The sequence below is a fragment of the Entelurus aequoreus genome, linkage group LG07 (genome assembly GCF_033978785.1).
Source record: "Entelurus aequoreus isolate RoL-2023_Sb linkage group LG07, RoL_Eaeq_v1.1, whole genome shotgun sequence".
In the NCBI taxonomy this organism is placed as follows: Eukaryota; Metazoa; Chordata; class Actinopteri; order Syngnathiformes; family Syngnathidae; genus Entelurus; species Entelurus aequoreus.
In genome coordinates, this window is record NC_084737.1 from 58,183,854 (window position 1) to 58,208,773 (window position 24,920).

Genomic DNA, 24,920 nt, shown 5'->3' on the forward strand with positions numbered 1-24,920 from the left:
TGTTACAATAACTGTGTAAATAATAGCCTATGTATGTTTACATACATTAGTTATTATTTTTTATTTTAAATCTTCTCAAAACAGCCTGCCCTACACGTTACCCTCCGCCCCTCCCCCTCGCGTCGCTGCTGCTCAGCCTGCACGGATTTTCTTTAACTTTATGTGTTGAGATAATGGGGACGTGTGTTTGTTTTCATGTGGCTTGAGTCAACATTAGCCGTTAGCTTGGAGAATGAATGGAGAACGGATGCCAATGGCATGAAACATATCCCCGCGACGGGGGGAGAATCACTCGCGGCATTGGGGCAAGCAGAGCAGAGAGCGAGAGCGTTGTCGTTCACTGAGTGATTCATGCCGTTAATCCGCGGTGAACGAATCGTTCGCTCAGTCCCTCCCCCCGCCCTCTCATTGGCTGCGTCGTTCGCCGACGTCGAGGGTTCAGTGAGTCACAGAATGCGCCAGTTCCACTCATACCGGCAACTGAACTGAGAAAGGAACGAATCAGTTCATGAAGTGATTCGGTTCAGTACGTTCACTCAAAAGATTCGTTCTTTCGAACGACACAACACTGCTGTCAACAGAGGAGAAAAATGCTTCATTTAAATAAATATATTATTTATAAAGCAAGTTCTAGTATCATTGGCAAATGTTCACCTAGTCCCGGCCTTGGCGTGCTGCCCGCCTTGGCACGCATATACGTGTCCTCTTTTTGGGATTTCACAATATGGTCAGAGGTACTACTAATCAGTTGTACATGTAAGACTAAATACTTTATTTGGCCGTCATGATTTCACGATTTTGACACCTTTTAGCTTCCCCAGCGTATTTATATGCGTGTGTGTGAGGGAGAGAATAAAATATAATACCTTCATCACTTTCCTCGCATTAGACAGATCCGCCACATCCAAAATGGCCGACACGCTCAATGAGGCGTCTTTGGCTCCTATGGCGGATAAGATTGAACGTAACATAATTAACAAGAACATGTTTGTTTTTTGGTCAAAAAAAGCTTTAGTCTTTGTGTTCATGGCCAAATATATTTTCCATGTAGTAAAATTACAACATACCGTAACTGTAACGTTGTGTCCTCGCGCTCATTCACTTGTACCAAGAATCAATGATAACAATAAAAAAGGAACAGGACATGTTTGGAACAATACACTGTATTTCTTGCTTATTAAAAAAAATGGTTAAACAATTTCCTTTAATTAAAAAAAGCTCGTCTGCTACAGGCCGCCCCTCGAGTGTAGTGCGACGAATTTTTTTTTTTTTTTAGGTGGGGGGCAACTATTCACTACAACCTGAGATGGATGACGTCATCTATTCTTGATTCCATCCTCTCTGATAAATAAATACATAATTATTCACAATAATGATAACATGTCATTCACAGTACTCAGCGGCGCAGTCGGGTGATGATGGGGTGGGCGGGGCTTATGTAATAATAAGATACAGTTGGTCACATGTCAGCTGATACAATACAGTATTTACATCCATGTACATTCTATAGCACGTTTACCTTGAAGGACATGTTGGGGGCGGAAGTGCTCTTCAAACACAATACATATACCCAAAGTTCTTTGAGGGTGCAGTTCAAATAGTACACTCATGAAAGTATTCTATGTCATCACCAGCAGTACCGCAGGAATGTGGATGACTTTTAGAACAAGAAAGTTATCTTACACAGATCAGCATTAGCTTTGGCTGTCAAATACAATATTTGTTAGCACACGCCCTCCTTCTCCTGGGCGCTACATCAGATGTCTTGAAAGAAACGCTCGAAAATATCAGGCACGTTTTTTTTTTTTTATGGGAATTTTTCTTCTCCCCCCTTCTACAAGTTTTGCTTCAGTCCGGCAGCACCTCGGCCTTTTTCTAGCGGAAGGCATGTTTTTACATCAAGAGAAAAATACGAAAAAATGATATGTATTGTGGAAAGGCGTCATGGTATCGAACAATGAAATACAAGTCTTTATGCCCTTTTCCTTCCAAAACCATAATAATACTAAGAAAAAAGACAGCGATGAAATGTGAGGTGGGAAGTCGGTGCTCTTTTCGCGACACAGGACATCCGAGCGCTCGCATGCTGAAGGCCTTTTTTCCCGCCCGGGTTTCAAGGTGTTGAGAGCGCTCCTCGTCAGAAACTCTCGGGCTCCTCCAGGAGGCAGGGCTGGGTGGACAGAGGCACCAGCGACGGGGACAGACTCCGCAGGCCCACCCCGGGGCGAAAGGTAAGGTCCGGGGTGGGAAGCAGGGGTTTGAGAATGCTGACCAGGCAAAACGCCGAACCGCTGTTTGGGATGAAGTTCACCTTGTTGCGGTCGGGACACAGGAAGGGGGGCGTGTCCTGAAGGGCTTTTGGCCTAAAGGACACAAACACTATTTATTTTTGCAGGTTCAGATTTAAATAATAAATATATATATATATACACAGTACAGGCCAAAAGTTTGGACACACCTTCTCATTCAATGCGTTTTCTTTATTTTCATGACCACTCAGCAACAAAGGGTTGGAGTTGGGGGTTCAATCACCAAAATGATTCCCGGGCGCGGCGCCGCTGCTGCCCACTGCTCCCCAAGGGGATGGGACAAATGCAGAGGACAAATTTCACCACATCTAGTGTGTGTGTGACAATCATTGGTACTTTAATCTTAATTTACATTGTAGATTGTCACTGAAGGCATCAACACTATGAATGAACACATGTGGAGTTATGTACTTAATGAAATAACTGAAAACATCTTTTATATTGGGCAGCACGGTGGTACAGGGGATAGTGCATGTGCCTCATAATACAAAGGTCCTGAGTTGCTCCTGTGTGGAGTTTGCATGTCCTCCCCGTGACTGCGTGGGTTCCCTCCGGGTACTCCGGCTTCCTCCCACCTCCAAAGACATGCACCTGGGGATAGGTTGATTGGCAACACTAAATTGGCCCTAGTGTGTGAATGTGAGTGTGAATGTTGTCTGTCTATCTGTGTCGCAGGTGGCGACTTGTCCAGGGTGTACCCCGCCTTCCGCCCGAATGCAGCTGAGATAGGCTCCAGCACCCCCCGCGACCCCGAAAGGGACAAGCGGTAGAAAATGGATGGATGTTTTATATTCTAGTTTCTTCAAAATAGCCACCCTTTGCTCTGATTACTGCTTTGCACACTCTTGGCATTCTCTCGATAAGCTTCAAGAGGTAGTCACCTGAAATGGTTTTCACTTCACAGGTGTGCTTGAAGCTCATCGAGAGAATGCCAAGAGTGTGCAAAGCAGTAATCAGAGCAAAGAGTGGCTATTTTGAAGAAACTAGAATATAAAACATGTTTTCAGTTATTTCACCTTTTTTTGTTAAGTACATAACTCCACATGTGTTCATTCATTGTTTTGATGCCTTCAGTAACAATCTACAATGCAAATAGTCATGAAAATAAAGAAAACACATTGAATGAGGAGAAGGTGTGTCCAAACTTTTGGCCTCTACTGTATATATATTTTAAAAATGCTTTTGTTTTTACGTACAAAGACTCCTCAGACACTTTGACTTTCTCGCAGCCCTCTGGAGGTTCCCTCTTGAACGTGTAACTGTTGTTGGGCCGCGGTGACGCGGCGTACTTTGGCAGCGGAGACCAAGGACCCAGCTCTGACACCACACATGGTTAAAGGTCAAAGGTCACAGGGTTCTCACAGACTTGTGGTGGTGGGTTAATGATGAAATGAGTGTGTGTGTGTGTGTGTCTCACCTTTTTCCTCCAAGGGGCTGCCGCCGCTGCTTGCGTCGTTGAGCACAGTGAGGTAGGAAGGTGAAATGGAGTCGGGGCGGCTGCTGCTGTTGCTATGGCTACCACCGAGGCCGCCGCCCCCTGAGGGAGTCTGTGTGTTGATGCTGCGAGTGCTGCTGCTGCGCTGCGGGGGGATGGGCGGCGGAGCGCGGTGCCCATCGGGGACGTCCTGTGGCTGCAACGAAAACAAACGATGTCACTCAATCGTCTTTGGGATGTGGAAGCATCAAAAATACTGCAGAATACACATTTCAATAAATATGTGTGTGTTGGCCCTGCGATGAGGTGGCGACTTGTCCAGGGTGTACCCCGCCTTCCGCCCGATTGTAGCTGAGATAGGCTCCAGCGCCCCCCGCGACCCCGAAGGGAATAAGCGGTAGAAAATGGATGGATGGATGGATGTTTTAGGCCAGAATCATTCTGCTCTTCATGATTCCAATCATGTGTGAAATAGTTGAGCAAATGTTGACATCAACTGCTGTAAGTCAAAAATGGATCCAGAAGTGAAATCTTTTTAGATGGGTCGCACACAGCTGGTCAAAAATCAAATGGCTCGGTGGGAGAGGGTTCCTGGTTTGATCCCCGGCTTCCACTGATTTTGTGGAATTATTTACTGCAATTTGGATACTTCATATGAATTTATGCAATATTTGCATATGCTTGCAGTTATGATCCTCCTCGTTAATAAAATAAAAACACTTTGGACATGTGATTGTGTGTATAGTAGTTATGTTGAAAATAACCACAGGTGCTTTTAAATAACATGAAAAATGTTTCTTGGTTTTCCAAAAAAGTTGTTTTGCGATTTAATGACCTTTGGAATATATGGGCGTTAACCAGTTGAAGTTTAAAGGGGCACGACACTTGTTTGGATTTTTGCATATCCTTCACAATTCTTATGTAAGACAAGAACACACATGTTCCCTTACAATTAAGTCAATAGGAGTTGCTCTATTCTGCCTATAAATCTCTTAAAAACATCCAAACACTTCCATCAAGGTTTTATATACATAGATATAGTATATATATATATGTCATGTAGTAACAGGCACATTCATAATAACATGTAATATTTACGTATTCTGATCATTCTAAGCATACAGCGGCCGATTAATTTCACAGACGCATCACGTTTTCTTTTTCTTTTAACATCACTGGATATTACTCAGTACAGACATCATGATAGCCAACAAACATAAAACATCACTTACTGTCTGCCATCATTAGGATGTCGACTGATAGAATATTCATAAATTCCCGTTTAGATGAAGAATAAGTCATAATCCTCGGGGAAAAAAAGGGAGGGTGCAACCAAGCATCTTTTTGTGTCTTTCTCGCCAGTTGAATGTCACAAAGTTTACCAACTTGTCAGTTTATGTCCACATCGTTTTACTAACCAAGTGAGAGGCATGATTTATAATGTAGAATTTACTTCACCAACTCAGAGGAGAAAAAGCAGCTCACCAGCTCATGATGTCAATATAGCCGCATAAGGAAGTTACCTCTCTGTGATCAATGCACCACTTAAAGTAGGTCCTCAATGTTAGCGCTCAGAAAACCAACATCGCTAATACTTGGTTAATATTCAGGTTACAAAATGTAAATGGAGTATTGTTGGCGCTTTTTAGTGGGTTTTTCGGGCAGAATATACGCAATGACATCATTACTTACGAGTTAGAACGCATTAAAAAAAGACATGTTCTTGTCTCTCGTAAGGATTGTGAACTATAGGCAACATTTTTTTAAAGTGCAGTTCCCCTTCAAGGTTTAGGATTTAGTTCAGGGTTTGGTTTAGTGAGGTTCGTCTCCTCCCATTATGGTTAGTATATTTTTAGAATGTTTTGCAAGCCAATACAAAATGTACTTTGACACCCCATTTTTCCATTTGATAATGTCTATAACTCATTGATAACACATGATCAAATAATGGATAATGTCTATAAACATTTGATAATGTCTTTAATGGATAAGTTTCTATAAATATTTGAAAATGTTTTGATCTATTTGATAATATTTATACATTTGATATTATCTTGATCTATTTGGTATTTATCTGTTTAATAATGGAGTTGTTTGATAATGTATTTATCTATTTCATAATATCTAAATAAATAAATATATAACGTCTTTATCAATAATAATAACAAATATCTATTAGTTGTTTTGACATTGACAATCTACATTAATTACTGCTGCAAACACACCAGAATTAGCTCAAATGAATCTCTGCTAAAAAATGAATCTCTGCTAAATGACATTTGCTTTCATGTTCTTCATCAAAAGCAAACACACATGTCATCCTTTCAGTCCAATCCTTTCATCAATAATACATGTTTGTGTGAAGAGTTGACAAAAAGAACACCTTTGTGCTCTGATTGGTTGATGATGTCACTCACCACGATGGTCTCATCCTTCTCGGGGGTGTCGCGGATGATGATACGCTCGATCTCTTGGTTGAGACCTTCTACGCTGTTGCGGAAACGGGGAGCAGATGACTTGGATATGGGGATTGGTATCAGAATGGTCTTGGGCATTGGCGCCTGCAAAAGACAACACAATATTAAAAAAACAATACAATGAGGGACATATTCTCTTGTTTTGACATTTTGGACACACCTTCTCATTCAATGCGTTTTCCTTATTTTCCTGACTATTTACATTGTAGATTGTCACTGAAGGCATCAAAACTATGAATGAACACATGTGGAGTTATGTACTTAACAAAAAAAGGTGAAATAACTGAAAACATGTTTTATATTCTAGTTTCTTCAAAATAGCCACCCTTTGCTCTGATTACTGCTTTGCACACTCTTGGCATTCTCTCGATGAGCTTCAAGAGGTAGTCACCTGAAATGGTTTTCACTTCACAGGTGTGCCTTATCAGGGTTGATAAGTGGAACGTCTTGCTTTATCAATGGGGTTGGGACCATCACTTGTGTTGTAAATGAGAAGGTGTGTCCAAACTTTTGGCCTGTACTGTATATGTAAATGTGTGTGTATATATACATGTATGTATACATATACATATATATATATACATATATATACATATACATATATATACATATACATATATATATATATATATATATATATATATATATATATACATATATATATATATATATATATATATATATATATATATATATATATATATATATATATATATACATATATATATACATATATATATAATATATATATATATATATATATATATATATATATAAAAGCAAGAAAATGGATAATTACATTGTTTTTTTTCTTTTAAATGTAGTTATTAATTTCCTGTTCAAAAAAGAAATAACAAAACGCAAGGATAAATATTAGAGTTTCAATAAAAATCAGAGTCGTGTATAGAGAGAGTATGGACAACCCGGTTTCAAGCGATCTTGATTGGTCAAAAGGCACTCACGTGACTACAGGGCGCCATGTTAGGTACCAGTTTGAAGCTGCAACTAAGCGACACTGCACTTTCTCATTATACATTTCTTTTAACTGAAGAGTGTTCGCCGTGTAAACATGCCCTGTTTTGCGGCATGGGGATGCGCTACTCGAAAAGAATGCAGGAAGCAATGGCATACGTTTCCCGCAACCCTGAAAGGAGAGAAATATGGGAAGTAAAGGTTCGCCAGGAACCATATTTAGACGTATAATTTTGGTTTATTTTGTCAGGAAAACTAACGTCAGAACGACTCAATTGCATACTTCTGGGCACAGCCGCACACATCCTCGGTACCAAACATGGCGCCTCTCCTTTAGTTGTCTGTTCTCCCTCTATACCAGTGGTTCTTAACCTGGGTTCGATCGAACCCCAGGGGTTCGGTGAGTCGGCCTCAGGGGTTCGGCGGAGGTCAAAACACACCCGACTCATCGTGTAAATAAAAACTTCTCCCTATCGCTGTATTACGGATATGGCAACAGCAGAAGTCAGACTGATTTGCGGGTGTGTAATTTGCACTGTGTTGGTTTTGTTGTTTGAACAAAGGGATGTTCATGCACGGTTCATTTTGTGCACCAGTAATAAAACATGGTAACACTTTAGTATGTCAAGTCAAGTCAAGTCAACTTTATTTATATAGCACATTTTCAACAACTTTTTAGATTGAACCAAAGTGCTTTACAGGTTAAGAAAGCATGGAGCAAACAAAAAACAAAAAACTAAGCAAAACAAAAAACAAACAAAGAACATAAAACAATGAATGTGCTAAACAAGATAGTGCAAATGCAATACGGTAAAAGGGGTCGAATAAAAAGTTTAAAAATTTGCAGAATAAAAATAATAATAATAAATTGGAAAGTATGAGGAACATATTCACCATGAATTAGTTGCTTATTAACATGCAAATTAGTAACATATTGGCTTTTAACTAGTCATTATTAAGTACTTATTAATGCCTTATTCGGCATGGCCTTATTATAACCCTAACCTTCTAACCCTGGCCCTAACCCTAACCCTAACCCTAACCAAAGAACTCTAAATTAAGTCTTTGTTACTTAGAATATGTTCCCCTAGTGTCCAAAAAACTCTAAATTAAGTCTTTGTTACTTAGAATATGTTCCCCATACTAAAGTGTTACCAAAAACATATAACTGTCTTGAATTTGAAAAAAAAAACAACATTTTATTTTCACTAAAGAAGGGTTCGGTGAATGCGCATATGAAACTGGTGGGGTTCGGTACCTCCAACAAGGTTAAGAACCACTGCTCTATACACAAGTCTGATAAAAATAACTCAAGGCTGTCTCCTGCTGGCCATAAGCGAGACTACGAGCAGTGTAAACCTCAAAAGTGCATCAGGGACACAATCTACTGTTACACACAGACACGCACACACATGCACATGGTCACCTGCGACTGCATGATGGCGTGGCTGCCGCCATTGAACGGCGACTTGCGTTCTTTGTCCCTCCGATGGCGACTGCTCCGCTTGCTGCGCTGGAGCTGCTGACGCAGTTTGGCAATCTGAAAGAAAGTTTGTGTTCAGAGTGTGCTTGTTTATGGTTGTGTGGCTACAATCAAAACAGGAAGAGTGAAGTGACCTCCTTGAGCTGGTCAGTGCTCCCGCAGGAGGCTGAGCGCTTGTGAGAGCCCCGCCTCCTCTCATCTGCCCAGGCCCTGGGGGTCTAGCGTACACATAAACATTATTATCATTAATGAATGACATATTCGTATTCAAACTATAGTTAGTATTTATCCACAACCTGCGTGGCTTTGTCCCTCATGTAGGGAAGCTGCTGGTGCTGCCAGTCGTCCTGAGGCCAAGGACCTGTCAGGTGAGCACCAGCGGTCGCACCCTGTGAGGGCCACAGCTGGACACAATGGCGGGGGGCAGAGAGGAGAATGAAGGAGGATGCCGGAGAAGCACCACCAGGAGGAAGGTTGAAGTTAAGGCCACCGAGGATGAGGAAGGTTGTCCTGGAAATGTAAACACATCACGTGTCAACGCGGTAAACAAGACAGGATCAGCCGTCTTATGGAGTCTGGGTCGGCGACCAGATTGATGATAATCCTCCCAACCCATTAACACCGTTTAAGGTGGGGGGAGGTTTGGGGGTAAATGGGGGATACTGCAAATTGGGTATCGACCCGAAATCAAGTCAATCCGATACTGATTCTTGAATGATTTTGTGATCGCTTTTGAAAGAACAAAAAGTGAGTCGAATAAAAACATCTAAATAAAAACTGAAAAAACTAAGACAACTATAAAAATGTGTTGAAATGATATACATATGCATAAAGAGTCAATTAAATAACATATATATTCAAGAATAGAAATCAAATTGATAAAATGAAATAAAGTCAAGAGATTAAAGATAAATTAATGAATAATACTGATATAAAACTGAAAGTAACACGGTAGGATTCATAAATATATACTAGATATAGATGAAACAATCAAAACCAACAATAATCAATTAATTAATATATTGCTCAATTTTGTTTCAATTGAAAGGTCAATTTGTTGAGGTCTTAATTTATTTTACGACTATAAATGGTAAATGGGTTTACTTGTATAGCGCTTTTCTACCTTCAAGGTACTCAAAGCGCTTTGACACTAGTTCCACATTCACCCATTCACACACACATTCACACACTGACGGCGGGAGCTGCCATGCAAGGCCCTAACCACAACCCATCAGGAGCAAGGGTGAAGTGTCTTGCTCAAGGACACAACGGACGTGACAAGGTTGGTAGAAGGTGGGGATTGAACCAGGAACCCTCAGGTTGCTGGCACAGCCACTCTCCCAACGGCGCCACGCCGTCCCCACAATGTCAACAAAATAATAAAACGATTCCATTATTAATTGTTTGAGCAAAATAAAGTCAAGAGTAAACAAATATTAGCTCTCATTCAAATCTTCTTGCTTTTTACCCCCCAACGCCTTCTCTTCTGCCCAACAAAAAATTCCCAGAGTTTGTAAACAATTTAACAAAATATAAAACAATATAACAATGTAAACAACACAACCAAACATGGATATTTGTGAAAATAAACAGATGCACTCTCTGCATCTGTCAGCACTACCGCTGTCTGGATTGACCAGCCCATCCCCTAACATGGGGAGGGGGCAGCACCAGCACACAATTGGGCTGCCGGCATCTTCCTTGCATTAGGATTTCTAGTAGAAGAATTCGGCCAGGGTCTTTTTGCCCGGCATATGTCACTGTTGCTAGGGGGAAAAACAACAACACACAAACTCCACAAAACAAATGCAAGGGGGAAAATTCTTCCATCCATCCATCCATTTTCTACCGCTTATTCTCTTCGGGGTCGCGGGGGGTGCTGGAGCCTATCTTACCTACAATCGGGCGGAAGGAGGGGTACACCCTGGACAAGTCGCCACCTCATCGCCGGGCCAACACAGATAGACAGACAACATTCACACTCACATTCACACACTAGGGCCAATTTAGTGTTGCCAATCAACCTATCCCCAGGTGCATGTCTTTGGAGGTGGGAGGAAGCCGGAGTACCCGGAGGGAACCCACGCAGTCACGGGGAGGACATGCAAACTCCACACAGAAAGATCCCGAGCGCAGGATAGAACCCAGGACCTTCGTATTGTGAGGCAGACGCACTAACCCAGGGGTGGGGAACCTAGGGCTCTCGAGCCAGATGTGGCTCTTTTGATGACCGCATCTGGCTCTCAGATAAATCTTAGCTGAAATTGCTTAACACGATAACTAATGAATAATTCCGCTGGTAATCACAGTGTTAAAAATAACGTTCAAAATATAAAACATTCTCATGCATTTGAATCCATCCATCCGTTTTCAACCCACCTGTTCAAGAAGTCACTTAATGGTAAGAAGTATTTTATTTATTATTGGTTAGCTTCAGAATAACAATATTATTAAAAAGAATAAGATACTTATTATACTCTAAAAATGTTGGTCTTACTTAAAAGTGCACGCATTTAGTTGTATTCAGTGTTAAAAAATATTATATGGCTCTCACGGAAATACATTCTAAAATATTTGGCTTTCATGGCTCTCTCAGCCAAAAAGGTTCCCGACCCCTGCACTAATCCCTGTGCCACCGTGCTGCCGGGGGAAAATTCTGCAATCGCATAAATGCTGCAGGATCCACAACAAATGCAAAATAAAAATGCTCCAAATTCCAAAATCATAAACAACCTGCAGAATGAGAGAAATGTTCCAAGCTCATGGAACAAAACAAAAGTTAGCCAGGTTGCCAGAGGTGCCAAACCTAAGATAGCCAACTTTTTAATAAGCATTATGTTAAAATACTATAGAGCAATCAATTTTTACATCCACGTTTAATAAAAGACAAAGAAAAATTGACGTTTTCATTCCAACTATCTTCTGGCATCACGCTCATGTCTTTAAAGGCCTACTGAAACCCACTACTACCGACCACGCAGTCTGATAGTTTATATATCAATGATGAAATCTTAACATTGCAACACATGCCAATACGGCCGGGTTAGATTAGTAATGTGCAATTTTAAATTTCCCGCGAAATATCCTGTTGAAAACGTGTCGGTATGATGACGTTTGCGCGTGACGTCACGGATTGTAGCGGACATTTTGGGACAGCATTGTGGCCAGCTATTAAGTCGTCTGTTTTCATCGCAAAATTCCACAGTATTCTGGACATCTGTGTTGGTGAATCTTTTGCAATTTGTTTAATGAACAATGAAGACAGCAAAGAAGAAAGCTGTAGGTGGGAAGCGGTGTATTAGCGGCCGGCTGCAGCAACACAAACACGTAGCCGGTGTTTCATTGTTTACATTCCCGAAATATGACAGTCAAGCTTTACCATTGGCCTGTGGAGAACTGGGACAACAGAGACTCTTACCAGGAGGACTTTGAGTTGGATATGCGCTACCGTGACTACGCACCTGCGGCTTCCAAACAATTGATCGCTTGCCTGTACGTGCGTGCCGCTATGTGCATGTCACGTACGTAACTTTGGGGAAATATATGTGCTGTATGAACTTTGCGGAGGTGAACGGTACTTTGGGCTGTGGGATTGAGTGTGTTGTGCGGGTGTTTGATTTGTATTGGCGGGTTATATGGACGGGAGGGGGGAGGTGTTTGTTATGCGGGATTAATTTGTGGCATATTAAATATAAGCCTGGTTGTGTTGTGGCTAATAGAGTATACATATGTCTTGTGTTTATTTACTGTTTTAGTCATTCCCAGCTGAATATCAGGTCCCACCCGCCTCTCACAGCATCTTCCCTATCTGAATCGCTTCCACTGCCTTCTAATCCTTCACTCTCACTTTCCTCATCCACAAATCTTTCATCCTCGCTCAAATTAATGGGGAAATTGTCACTTTCTCAGTCCGAATCGCTCTCGCTGCTGGTGGCCACGATTGTAAACAATGTGCAGATGTGAGGAGCTCCACAACCTGTGACGTCACGCTACTTCCGGTACAGGCATGGCTTTTTCTATCAGCGACCAAAAGTTGCGAACTTTATCGTCAATGTTCTCTACTAAATCCTTTCAGCAAAAATATGGCAATATCGCAAAATGATCAAGTATGACACATAGAATGGACCTGCTATCCCCGTTTAAATAAGAAAATCTCATTTCAGTAGGCCTTTAATGGATGGATGGATGGATCCCTTAGGTCTGGTGCCTCTGGTAGCCTGGTCAACTTCCATTTTGTTCCATTAACTTGCAGCATTTCTTCCATGCAGCTGTTTTGGGGATTAGCTGCATTTTTTGAATTTTCCCATTACATGTGTTTGTTTTGGCATTTGTACGCTACTGCGCATGTGCACCTGTCAGCCACCGTATAACCAATGCACTTGAGGCTGAACTTAATATTAGTGAAAGCGAAGCCAGCATGTTACAAACATTACGTGGCCATAGAAACACGCAGCGAGTGACGTCAAAAGGAAACAACAACAAATAAAATACGTTTTACTACCGGACTAATGTATTACAGCACAAGTGCACTACGCCGCCTTTTAAATCTGACGCTGCAAATGAGGAAATGCTGTCGTCACTTACCTGCGAAGGTGCGTTCTTGTCGCGGGGTGCGCAAAGCAGCATGGGAGCTTCCCGTCCGCCCGATTGATGCTCGTCGCCTCCTAATATGCTATAAAACCCGAGGAAGGCTGTTTCGTCATGGACACGCATACAAAAACCACGCACATGTAAAAGGAAGACGACAATTGTTGATGATAAAAAGGGTGATACAGGAGGTCGTCGCTGGATGGATGGATGGGTGTTTTTCCGTCGCGAATGAGGCGGCTAGCGAAAAAAACGCTTCACGGTCGAAGAGAGAGAATGTTCGGAAAAGGAAAGAACGCGCCCGGCCCCTTTTGTGCCTGCTTGAGTCTGGATGATGTCGCAAAGTAATATAAAACCAACAGCGGGACAGCACACAGAAGGGAAAGAAAGAAGAGAGCGGTGATGATCGGCTAGCTTGGCTTGGCACAACGGTGGGACCACTGTGAAGGCAGAAGGAATATATGCAACTTCCGGTGGTTTCAAAATAATGCACGCTATGAATGCGATCGAACTGTTTTTAAAAATGCATTGCGATTCTGACTAATGATACCAGACCAACATTTTGTGTGAGCTCTACCTCAGTTTACTTGACCCGTGTATTTGCCAGAGAAGTGTAATAAGTACACGTAGCATGGCTTTACTTTGGAGGCGGACCGTTTTCCGGTCTGCTACAACGAAAGACGCCTTGATGCTGACGTATCTCCCCGACGCTTGCTCCTCGTGCTGATGCTGCAGTTGCTAGGGCGCCAGAGCAGAGAGCAGTCAAGTAAACACGTCTTTAGAAGAAATGGGGAAATGTCGTCCTCATGCGGCTAAATGATCATTTTATGACTACCTTTATCACGCATAAATACATGCACACAGCGCTTATGAACATAATAACTTAGACATACAAAACAGTTAAATATTTCACACATTTATTGAGATTTATTTCTGCAATAATAACTTGACATTTTTTTACAGAAACTGTATTGAGCAAATGTAAAGCAATGGAATAAAAGGCCATCAATGTGCATTGACTACAACACAGAATCCCATAAAAGTTATGCAAATAAAGGTTTTTCTTCTTCTTACATACAAATTACAAAAACATAAATGAAACCTTTTTTTAATTTTTAAAAATCGGTCCTGAAGTGGCACAGAGGATACACGATGAAAACAAGCATTGAGTGTACAGCGCTGGACTCCAGCAAAGCAACTTACTAAAACACACAAACACAGAACCACCCATTCAAATACAAGGCAATGTAACCAGTAGGAACAGAAATTATATTCAGCGTGCTTTGGAAAGGATTTGGTTGTCTTTCTTTTATTTCCAGCACACTTCCAAAGAGCACAACAGGACATGTTGTCTCTGGGTTGTAATTTCCATCACATCCAGAAAGTTAAACAGAGGTCAGGTCACACTGGGATGAGATTGTGAGCATAAAAAGATGCCATTGATAGTGTGATTGTGTGGAATAGGCGTGGTAAAGTTCCAGGAAAACGCTTCCTGTCAGATGAGCTTGATTGTTTATACCCTCCTTAGGAAAAAGAGAAGGATTGTCATTTGTTTCTCCTCAGGGGTGGGTTCACAAGAGTAGCATGAAGCATAACGATTGTGACTAATCATAAGTGCAAAGAAGATTGACATATTTAAAATATGGGTTAAAAACAATGTCCAAAATAACAAGGATGCTAAAAGAGCAAAAGCATCTAAAATCTAAATCCCATTGCACAATTACAATGATAAACACATGAATAGTGAAGGACAAAATATGTTGCATACAATAACAAGGAAATACAAATGAACAGTTTTGTCTTTTAAGACCGTTTCTTCTCAACAGGGCTTTGCACTAGTCCAAACAAAAAAAACAGGAGCGCTTTGATTGTATTTTGCCACCATGTTAGGAGACTATGCGGCCGTGCAGTTATGATGGGACAGAGCGGGACCAAACGGCGATTTCATCGGCTCAAAGTGCACGCGGAACATAAAGACTTGGCTGCTTGTGAAGAGCGGACGCACACAACGATGATACGATGCAGGATGCGGATGGAGAGAATGCTGCATAGCTTGGATTCAGTTTAAAGCAATGGTGTCGTCAAAAAGACACAGCAGCGAGACCTTAACTGCTGCATGACCAGATTCGATTCTTAGGGCACACGACTCCCCGTAGCTTCCTCTTGCTGATTTAGAGGTGAGCAGACCCCCTTTCCCCTCCCACCCCAAAAAATGCTCAGTTGGTTTGTTCAGTCTTCATCAAAGGGTGGTATGCTCACACGTGTGTGTCACCACGCTCGCCGACAAAATCTCCGCCACGGAAATAGATTGCTGAAGTGGACTTGGGCCTATTGTGACAGTGGCCTTGGCTACGACCAGACCCGTTGTTGTTGACCTCAAGGCCCCTGGCGTCTGTGGAGATAACCCACGACGTCGGCCGCCATTTCTTCAGTGAATATGGTGTCTTGACACGTTTCTTGATCTTTTCGCCTGTATCTAAGGCGCTGTCTGGCTGCCCCAAAACCTCACCTGCAAACAGGAATTAACAGTCATTAGCATCGCCAATATGGCAGATTTTCATGATCGTATGTAATACCATATCAGCTGTCCTCCTGTAGGGGTGAAAACATTAAAATAGTCCTGAAATTGCAAAACTAACATTTCTTACCTACTGGTACCTGCTTATGTGTATTTGGGATCTGCATAAGTCCCTAAAGTTTGAAATCAAACCTCGGAGGCATTGCAGAGATACTTATAAAACAATCTTGCCTTCCTTGCTACTTCCTCCAAACGGTCCGTTTGGAATTTCATTCAAGTGGGACATTTTGTTCAAGTGTGACGTCAGCAAATTATCCATATACAGTACATTACCCGAGCATCCTTGCACGAGTCAGCCTATTCTAGTTTATGTAAATCCGGCTGTGCTACATCATGTTGACGATGAAACCCAATGAAGGAAAATGCTCTGTTGGCTTAACTAGCACAAGTCACGTCACAAACTTTTAGCCTCAGCTGAAGTAAAAAGTGCTTTACTTTTAACTTTTATGATTTATGGCAATTTGCATTCAACTGTGAAGAAGTCACTTTGAGTGTGTGCAAAGAGTTCTGCTTCACCCATAACCTTTCACAAAAAAAAAGATTTTGGGAAAAAACTACTATTAATGGCAATGGAGGAGACAATGAAACGGTAAGTAATAACAGTAGGTTAGAAATGTGTGCATGATACATTAGCAATGTGAGCTCGAGTTGTTGTGTAGCTAGCTTAGCCTTCTACTGTGGGACAATAGCATCACCATCCTCCAGCATAATAAAGAAGGAACTCCCTAAACATATTTTTAATTGGATCAGTGTTTGTTTGATCTGATCTGTGTTTGGCAATGGACCAGTTAGCAAAATATAATCCGTTACTATGTTCGCGATGTAGCTTGGTGCATGGTTTACTGGGTAGCAAACGTAGTGGTGGGGCGGGGACAAAAGTGTAGTTAGCGTGGGGGCAGGGGCATTGTAAGGAGGGTTTAATTCGTATCTAACAACATTTGCCCCTAAACGAACCGTTTTTAGAAGCAGCCAAAAAGTGGATAGGCCTTTACAGCAAAAAATATGCAACATTTTGACCAAATAATCATCATTACATGTTATGTAGACCAAAATGAAGTGTTATAAAAATAGAAAAAAAATCATAATATGACTCTTTTAAACAAAGGTTATAAATATATTTGTAAGAGCAATTGGAGACTCAAAATTGTCCGTAGGCGTGAATGTGAGAGAGCGTGAGCAGTTGTTTGTCTAAATGTCCCTGCGATTGGCTGGTGACCAGCTGGGAAATGCTTCATCCCTAATTATGGATAAGCGGTATACAAAATGAATGAATGTTAAAACAAACCTTCTAAAATATTGTTCATATCTTTCTAAGAAGGTGAACTAAAATCAGCAGTGGATCAAACACTTTTTAACCCACTGTAAATAGTCATGAAAACATTTGTATGTGTTGGTTATCATCAAACCTTAACCAACAGACTGCATTTAGATTGTTTTGATAAGAAGCTAAAGATAAAAGATCAAATCTCAGCACAAAATCTTTTTTTTTTTTTTTATAAAAGTAATTTGTTAATACAACTTTTTTTGTTGAATCACAATGAGCTTATGGACACCATTCTACTATATTATAGGCTACAAACAGACTTTTACTCAAGTGAGTCATCTTCGGCTTAGTAAGCTTGTACAAGAATTAAAGCGATTTGCCTGGGATGGCTCATATGATAGCGGCAATCCAGCAACACGAGGGCCCCTGATTCGAATCCAGCTTCTGCCACCTGAGTGTGGTCTTGGGCAAGACACTTCACCCACCTTGCTCCCAGTGCCACTTACACTGTGTATGAATGAGTGTTTGGTGGTGGAGGCCATAAAGGCAATTTGGCAGCCACATTTCCCTTAACTGTAGCTACAAATGTAGCTTACCACCACCATATGTGGATGTGAAGTGAATGAATAATGGGTTCTCAGTTATCATTCTGTATAGCGATATCAGTGTCTAGAAAAGCGCTATATAAATATAATCCATTATTATTATAATGTATGTATTATCAGATTCAGAGTTGCAAAAAGACAGAAATGTATGTTTATTTTGAGAGTTTTTACAAGCAAATGGCACCTATTCAGTGGGATGGCCCACATAGTGTTGGCGAGACCCCCTAAAATAACGGAATATGAAGCGTTCCATTATCATTTTACAAATGGTAAATGGGTCGTACCTTTTTAAGGAACTCAAAGCGCTTTGACACTATTTTCCACATTCACACACACACATTCACACACTGATGGCGGGAGCTGCCATGCACGGCGCTAACCAGTCCCATCAGGAGCAAGGGTGAAGTGTCTTACTCAAGGACACAACGGACGTGACTAGGATGGTAGAAGGTGGGGATTGAACCAGTAACCCTCAGATTGCTGGCACGGCCACTCTCCCAACTTCGCCACGCCATTTCTAATTACCAACTCAATCTGTCTGTTCTTTATTTTAAATTTTTTCTGGAATCTGAAAATTATATCATTATGACGTGCTCTGCTACCCTTAATTAAATGTAAAAAAATGTAAATTAGAAGAAGTCAGTGTGATGGATACCAAACATGGATTCTGGCTTCTCACCAAATGAGGCTAAGTCCTGCGTGGTGAAGGACAGGTCCAAGGAGTTGGGTCTTTCAGGTCTGCGAGCTCTGGGCTGCCTGAGCATGGAGTCCTCTCGCATGGTAACCGGGAAGTCTGAGGCTATGGGACAGGGCCCCATGCTTTCTCCCGTGGGCCCGCAGATATCCCCACTTTCTGCCTGCGCACTTGTGTCCTCGTCTCCTCCCTCGCTCTCTCCGCCACTCTCGCCATCGCCGCAGCCTGTGTTGCTGTTGTTGTTGTTAGTGTTCGGTCGGGCTGAGCGCAGCACGGCCATGCTCGAAGACGCGTCGCTGGGATCTGGCTGCTCCCGGCTCAGAAGTGGCTCGTGTTCGTCAGGGCTGGCTGTGATGATACCAAAGCTGAGGCGACTGTCTTCAGACCGTAACACTCCAGTTCCATTCGGAATTAGATTGGATCCTCCAAAACCTGTATCGCCACCTGTGACCACAGAAGGGATGGTGCCGCTGGTCTGACCGTTAATGGTGCCATTTATGCTTCCGTTGGCATGCACGTCTTGCAAAGCAGGTATGTTGTTTATGGTTGTGCCCCGGTGAGCCTCAGCCGCCATGTTTGGAACGGGTACTCCTCCACTGTTTATTTTTGATCCCTCCACCTGCCGTAGGTTGGATTTTCCAGACCGTCCAAACTTAAATTTCAGTGAAGAGGACTCCTTCTTAGTGGGCTTGTTGCGCAGGGACAAACTGGATGGCCTTTTGGGCAGATTCTGCTGCTTTGGTAGAGGGAAGATGGTGGCAGGCATAGAAGCAGCAGGGTCTGACATGCCTGATGCCTCATTGGCCATCTTGATAAGGGGGTACAGCAAGCTAGAACTGCCTGGGCTCAGCGGGTCTGGTGAACAGAACTGCTTTTGTGAGTGCTCCATCAAGTTCTCGTCTGAGCTCTCCTTCAGGTTCTTGTCCACCTCTTTAGGGTCAAGCTTGGTGGTCTCCAAATCTTCCTGAGTTAGGTGAAGGCAGACAGGGACTGTGGCTCCCCCTGATGTCCCTTCAGACTCAGAAATAATCGTGGTGGTTGTGGTAGAGGCAGAGGGGCTCCCTCTCAGGCCCAAGCCAGCTCCACTGGTGCTGCTACCTTCTGGGCTCGGCAGTCGGGCATTTGCTTGCTGCTGGCGTTCTTGGTTGATGGAGTTCCTGTTTCTCTCCCCGACTCCGACTGCCACTCGTCCACTTGCAGACCCAGTAGTGTCGGCCTGTGTGTTTTTAGGCACACCCTCATGCTCTTCAATGTAGGTGGAGGAATGGTCAGCATACGGGCCAGACTTGGGTGTCACACGGTTTCTGAAAGGAAATAAAGAGGGCATTTAAATAGCTGGGGGACAGTTTTAAATATATTATATTGCATATTAATACAAACTACGGCAGCAAATAAACTCGCATAAAGTAAGTGTCAAACTGTAATCTTAACATGTCATAGTCGTAGCATGTGCAGATTAATTATAGTAGCTAAACCATTAAATAGTCAGAGGCTATTTACTAAACAAACAGCTGTCATTCGGACTGCAATGATATTATATTATTAATAACACATCACACATACTTTGTAGAAGCAATTAATGCTTCAAACATTACTCTTAAAGGAAAACCGCATTTTTCCAAAAAATCTTTGCTCATCATCTGAAATTCTTGTGAGACAAGAACATACATCTCTCCCTGTTCTATGCTTTCTCGATAGTAAAAAACACACAGAGTATATATATGTTTTGTGTTTATTTACTGTTGTAGTCATTCCCAGCTGAATATCAGGTCCCACCCGCGCGCTTCCAAACATTTGATCGCTTGCCCGTACGTGCGTGTCACGTACGTAACTTTGGTTAAATATATAAGCTTTATGAACCTTGGGTTAGGTGAACGGTCCTTTGGGCTGAGTGAGTGTGTGTGTTGTGCAGGTGTTTGAATTGTATTGGCGGGTTTTATGGACGGGTTCCCGTCCATATAACTCGCTCGAGCTATAACTAGCTCGAGCTAGTAGCTAGGAGCTAGCATAACAAACACCTAGGTGTTTTTATGCGGGATTAATTTGTGGCATATTAAATATAAGCCTGGTTGTGTTGTGGCTAATAGAGTATATATATGTCTTGTGTTTATTTACTGTTGTAGTCATTCCCAGCTGAATATCAGGTCACCCCCGGCTCTCACAGCATCTTCCCTATCTGAATCGCTTCCACTCCCCACTAGTCCTTCACTTGCACTTTCCTCATCCACAAATCTTTCATCCTCGCTCAAATTAATGGGGAAATCGTCGCTTTCTCGGTCCGAATCTCTCTCACTTCTGGCGGCCATCATTGTAAACAATAGGGAACTTTGCGGATATGTTCAATTGACTACGTCACGCTACTTCCGGTAGGGGCAAGCCTTTTTTTTAATCAGATACCAAAAGTTGCGATCTTTATCGTCGTCGTTCTATACTAAATCCTTTCAGCAAAAATATGGCAATATCGCGAAATGCTCAAGTATGACACATAGAATAGATCTGCTATCCCTGTTTAAATAAAAAAATGTCATTTCAGTAGGCCTTTAAGTGAAACGAAGCGATTGGCTCCATTACTTGGAGGGAACATTTTCAAAGCAAAGTACATGAAGTCCGCCATGTTTCGCCAGCCGAATGGCTCTAGTGCACATGCGCAAATGCTGCGGCGCTTCAGTCTTCAGGAAGTAAGCAGTGTTGCCTTAAATGCATTAAAAAATGACGTTTTTTCTGTAATTAAAATTTTTAATGGAATTACTACCCGTGTGGAATTTTACTGCGGTTTATCATTATACCTTTTATCGTTACATCCCTAGTCCATTAACAAGTAAAAAGTCAAGGGCGGTCACGGCATGTTCTTGCCGTTGATGCTGGTCAATTTTTTAGAACATTACGTTGTGTAAGTGACAAGGGCGGTTACGACACTTGCCGTGGTTAAATTCGAAACCTGCAAACACTGGAGATTTACCTTTCATTATGCAGTGTGGTGGACATGGGGTTGAGCGTAGGGCTGACGGATTTGGAGCGGTCCCAAATGAGGAGGAGCTCTGCCAGCCGTTCCTCGGCACACTGGGCTGTGAGACGGGCCTCGGCATCCTGGTCCCAGCAATCCTCCATCGTCTCTTTTAGAGAGCGAACCGCCTGCCGCATAATGTATACTTTAACCGTTAACCATCAACAGATTAATGATTGTGGTGGCAAAGGAACCTATTTTGTTGTCTCATTTTAGATTTGTACCAAACGTACCAAGCTGTTCTCTTTCCAGGCCTCTGGGAATTTGGGCCGCTGTTTCTCCCTCGACACCAGCACCTGCATATCCTCAAACGTCGGGTGGTTGCCGGCTTCCGCCTGGAAGGCCATCTGGTACTCTGGTACAGATTCACCTAGAGGTTGTTGTAAGTCCGTGAGAAGGAGGAATGTAGTACCTGACTTTAGCCTTTTAAATGAATAATGCAAAGGTTAAACCTAAGAAGGCCAAATTACATTGCCTGGTCAGACGCCAATTTTATTTTACAAGCAAAGTACAGCGGTACCTCAATTATAAGACCAATTTAGGACTTCTTACGAGATGTTGAAAGAATTCAAGACAATTTAAGACACCCTTGGGTACCCTGAATAAGCCACCATGGCATCAATGAAAGTTGTCAGTGCTAGCACTGATCGTCTCTAATAAAGGTCATGTTAAATGGGCTGTTTACAACTTGTTTACAGTTATTTTTCAAACCAAAAAATATAGCTATCTTATGTTACCATTAGTTGTTAAAAAGAACGTTATTTATTTTAAAACTATCTTTATTTTTCACAATTACTAAGTTTATGTAATAAAATGTTTTCCCGGGACAAAAATAAATATATTGGTGTTTACGGTTGTCACTCACCCTGTCTCGTCAACACGTACGCACAGGGAGCGAGTGTACACTTACAAAAGCAGTCCATGAGAAGCAACAACCAATTTGCAGTCAAGTTGTTGTTACGATAGAATATATACATTTAATGACAGCTAACACCAACTATATACATTTTATTATTAGCTAACAAAACCCAAAGCTAATGTGCGTGTATGTGTTACGTACTGTAAAAGGGCGAGATGTAACGCATAAAATACATTGTAAAGTTAGCGCCCTTTGAGCACCTGTGTAAATGTAAACAGCCCTATTAATTTATCCATTCCATTTGCATTTACAGTACATGTATTTCACATTTTTGGGTGTCTGCAATTTGATTTACATTATTTCTAATGGGGAAAAATGCATGATTTTGTCAGACCTTTTGGAACTGATTACTAACAAAAACTGAGGTGTGTTCTACTGTTGTTTATTCAACTATATTATTTTCCAGCTATTTTTATAGCTACAAAGAGCTACTTAACTGCATTTCACTGCTGATATTGATCAACAGTTTTTAAATGACAATAACCTTCTCACTGAGATGCACAATGGTAGCATGTACTCGCTACGGAAAAAGGGCCGAAACATGGCAATCTGTGTTATCCCCGTTCCCGCCTGTAACTCCACTAACCTGTCCACCTTTAAAATTCATGCCAAAACTCAACTTTTTGTATCAAGCTTTTGAACTTTAATGCTTTTATTTTATTAGGTGCCTAGTTGTTTTCTGTTTTTAAGTGAATTACTTACATTTCTGTATGCATTACTTTTTCTATTCTAATAATTGTACTTTTATTGCTTGCTGTAAACCAGTGATTTTCAAACTTCGGTATGAGTACCACTAGAGGTACGCGGGCTTCTTCTGTTATTACACCAAAGAATCACTTAATTAAATATTCAAACACACTGTTACTGTTCAAACTGTGTGTAATGTTACAGTGGCCAAAAATTTTAAATATACTTGTTAAATAAAACTGCTGCCTTATTTTAATTAATATTTAGGCCTACTTTGCTACTGCATCTTAATGTTGGTCATTATGGTTGTACTTGGAGAGCCAAGGGATTTCTGAGGTAGTACTTGGTGGAAACATTTTTGAAAAACCACTACTGTAAAGTGTCTGGATTTTTAAAAAAACGCTTCTAAATCAAATGTATTATTATTGTTACCATCGATCGAGAACTCTATGCCCTCATAATATTGATTTACACTATGTTAAATGTCTCACCGGGGAAAAGATCGGTGCATCTCATGAAGGTCTCCCAGTAGACCAGGCCCAGGGCGTACATGTCCACCTGCTTTAGAGCAGACTCACAGTCCCGTAGGTTGACTGCTCCTTCCAGCACCTCTGGTGCCATGTAGCGGATGGTGCCCACCTACAAAAATGTTAAGAATGCGAAACATACAAACATGTCATTTTAAATATGTATTCATTGCAATGCCCTACTACATCCTTCTCATTACTTTACTGTTATAGTGGAACCCATTGAAGTCAAAGCCCCTGGAACTGGGTGACTCACATCGACATACACTACCGTTCAAAAGTTTGGGGTCACCCAAACAATTTTGTGTAATAGCCTTCATTTCTAAGAACAAGAATAGACTGTCAAGTTTCAGATGAAAGTTCTCTTTTTCTGGCCATTTTGAGCGTTTATTTGACCCCACAAATGTGATGCTCCAGAAACTCAATCTGCTCAAAGGAAGGTCCGTTTTGTAGCTTCTGTAACAAGCTAAACTGTTTTCAGATGTGTGAACATGATTGCACAAGGGTTTTCTAATCATTAATTAGCAAACACATTGTACCATTAGAACACTGGAGTGATAGTTGCTGGAAATGGGCCTCTATACACCTATGTAGATATTGCACCAAAAACCAGACATTTGCAGCTAGAATAGTCATTTACCACATTAGCAATGTATAGAGTGTATTTCTTTAAAGTTAAGACTAGTTTAAAGTTATTTTCATTGAAAAGTACAGTGCTTTTCCTTCAAAAATAAGGAAATTTCAATGTGACCCAAACTTTTGAACGGTAGTGTAAGAGGTTGTCAACATATTACCGAAACTATTGTTTGCACTTTTACTAAGAGATATAAGAGAGATTAGAATTAAATGGTGATAATAAAACGTTTTGGATTGTTGTTCTCTTCCATTTGTGCATATTTATATTTTGATTATTGTACTTCATATTCTAATTTATAATTGTATCTAATTTCGTATTATGTTTTGATTAAAACAACAACAAAGCTTTTATACAGGCGCAAATGTTTCTTCCGGTGAATCAAATTTGACAAGAAAATATTAAAACTTGTGCTTTATGGGCCCTATTCTTTATTCTCTAGTTTGTGTTATAATGTGGTAAGTGTGCCCACGCGTAAAGGAGAAACAAGTGTTTAAATTGTGAATGAAGGGGAGCTCTGGTGATATTTTTTACTAATATACTATTTTTTTGTTGTGTAAAAATCATAAAACTTTAAATCTGTGCTTGTCATGTCATCGTGATTTGAGTCCTCTTACATGTACACACAGCAGTGTCCTTTTCCTGGCTAAATTGAACTCCGTAGATTAAACTTTGTTTTACTTCTTGTTATAACCACGCTAATATGTGTGATGTTAACAGTTCTGGTTAGTACAACGGTTTGTGA

The 24,920-nt window shown here is 41.4% G+C and overlaps 2 protein-coding genes across 3 annotated transcripts in view; both read right to left on the reverse strand.

Annotated features, from left to right (window-relative positions):
* Positions 1 to 1,143: 1,143 nt before the first annotated feature.
* fam117ba (family with sequence similarity 117 member Ba) lies at positions 1,144 to 13,733 on the reverse strand. Its single transcript, XM_062054089.1, has 8 exons — positions 13,261 to 13,733; positions 8,973 to 9,186; positions 8,811 to 8,894; positions 8,620 to 8,733; positions 6,162 to 6,305; positions 3,727 to 3,940; positions 3,506 to 3,626; positions 1,144 to 2,363 (listed from the first exon to the last, which is right to left on the reverse strand). Exons 2-8 carry the CDS (start codon positions 8,991 to 8,993, stop codon positions 2,138 to 2,140), a joined length of 924 nt encoding a protein of 307 aa, XP_061910073.1. The 5' UTR covers positions 8,994 to 9,186; positions 13,261 to 13,733; the 3' UTR covers positions 1,144 to 2,137.
* A 438-nt stretch (positions 13,734 to 14,171) lies between these two features.
* The window catches only part of LOC133654081 (bone morphogenetic protein receptor type-2-like), a 105,011-nt gene continuing 94,262 nt past the window's right edge, over positions 14,172 to 24,920 (reverse strand). For both annotated transcript variants that reach the window (XM_062054084.1, XM_062054085.1), the window contains 5 exons: positions 23,506 to 23,653; positions 21,642 to 21,778; positions 21,364 to 21,536; positions 18,390 to 19,708; positions 14,172 to 15,772 (listed from right to left, as the gene is read on the reverse strand). In XM_062054084.1, coding sequence (XP_061910068.1) covers positions 15,519 to 15,772; positions 18,390 to 19,708; positions 21,364 to 21,536; positions 21,642 to 21,778; positions 23,506 to 23,653 — 2,031 coding nt within the window. In that variant the 3' untranslated portion in view covers positions 14,172 to 15,518. The remainder of the gene's footprint in view (positions 15,773 to 18,389; positions 19,709 to 21,363; positions 21,537 to 21,641; positions 21,779 to 23,505; positions 23,654 to 24,920) is intronic.

Excerpts from the sequence above, each read along its gene's own strand:
- fam117ba (XM_062054089.1), bottom strand. The coding sequence starts at position 8,993 with ATGAGGGACAAAGCCACGCAG. Across the intron at positions 3,627-3,726 it reads CAGCCCCTTGGAGGAAAAAG|AGCTGGGTCCTTGGTCTCCG; the intron begins GTGAGACACACA and ends GTGTGGTGTCAG. Across the intron at positions 2,364-3,505 it reads AAAGTGTCTGAGGAGTCTTT|GCCAAAAGCCCTTCAGGACA; the intron begins GTACGTAAAAAC and ends TGTGTCCTTTAG.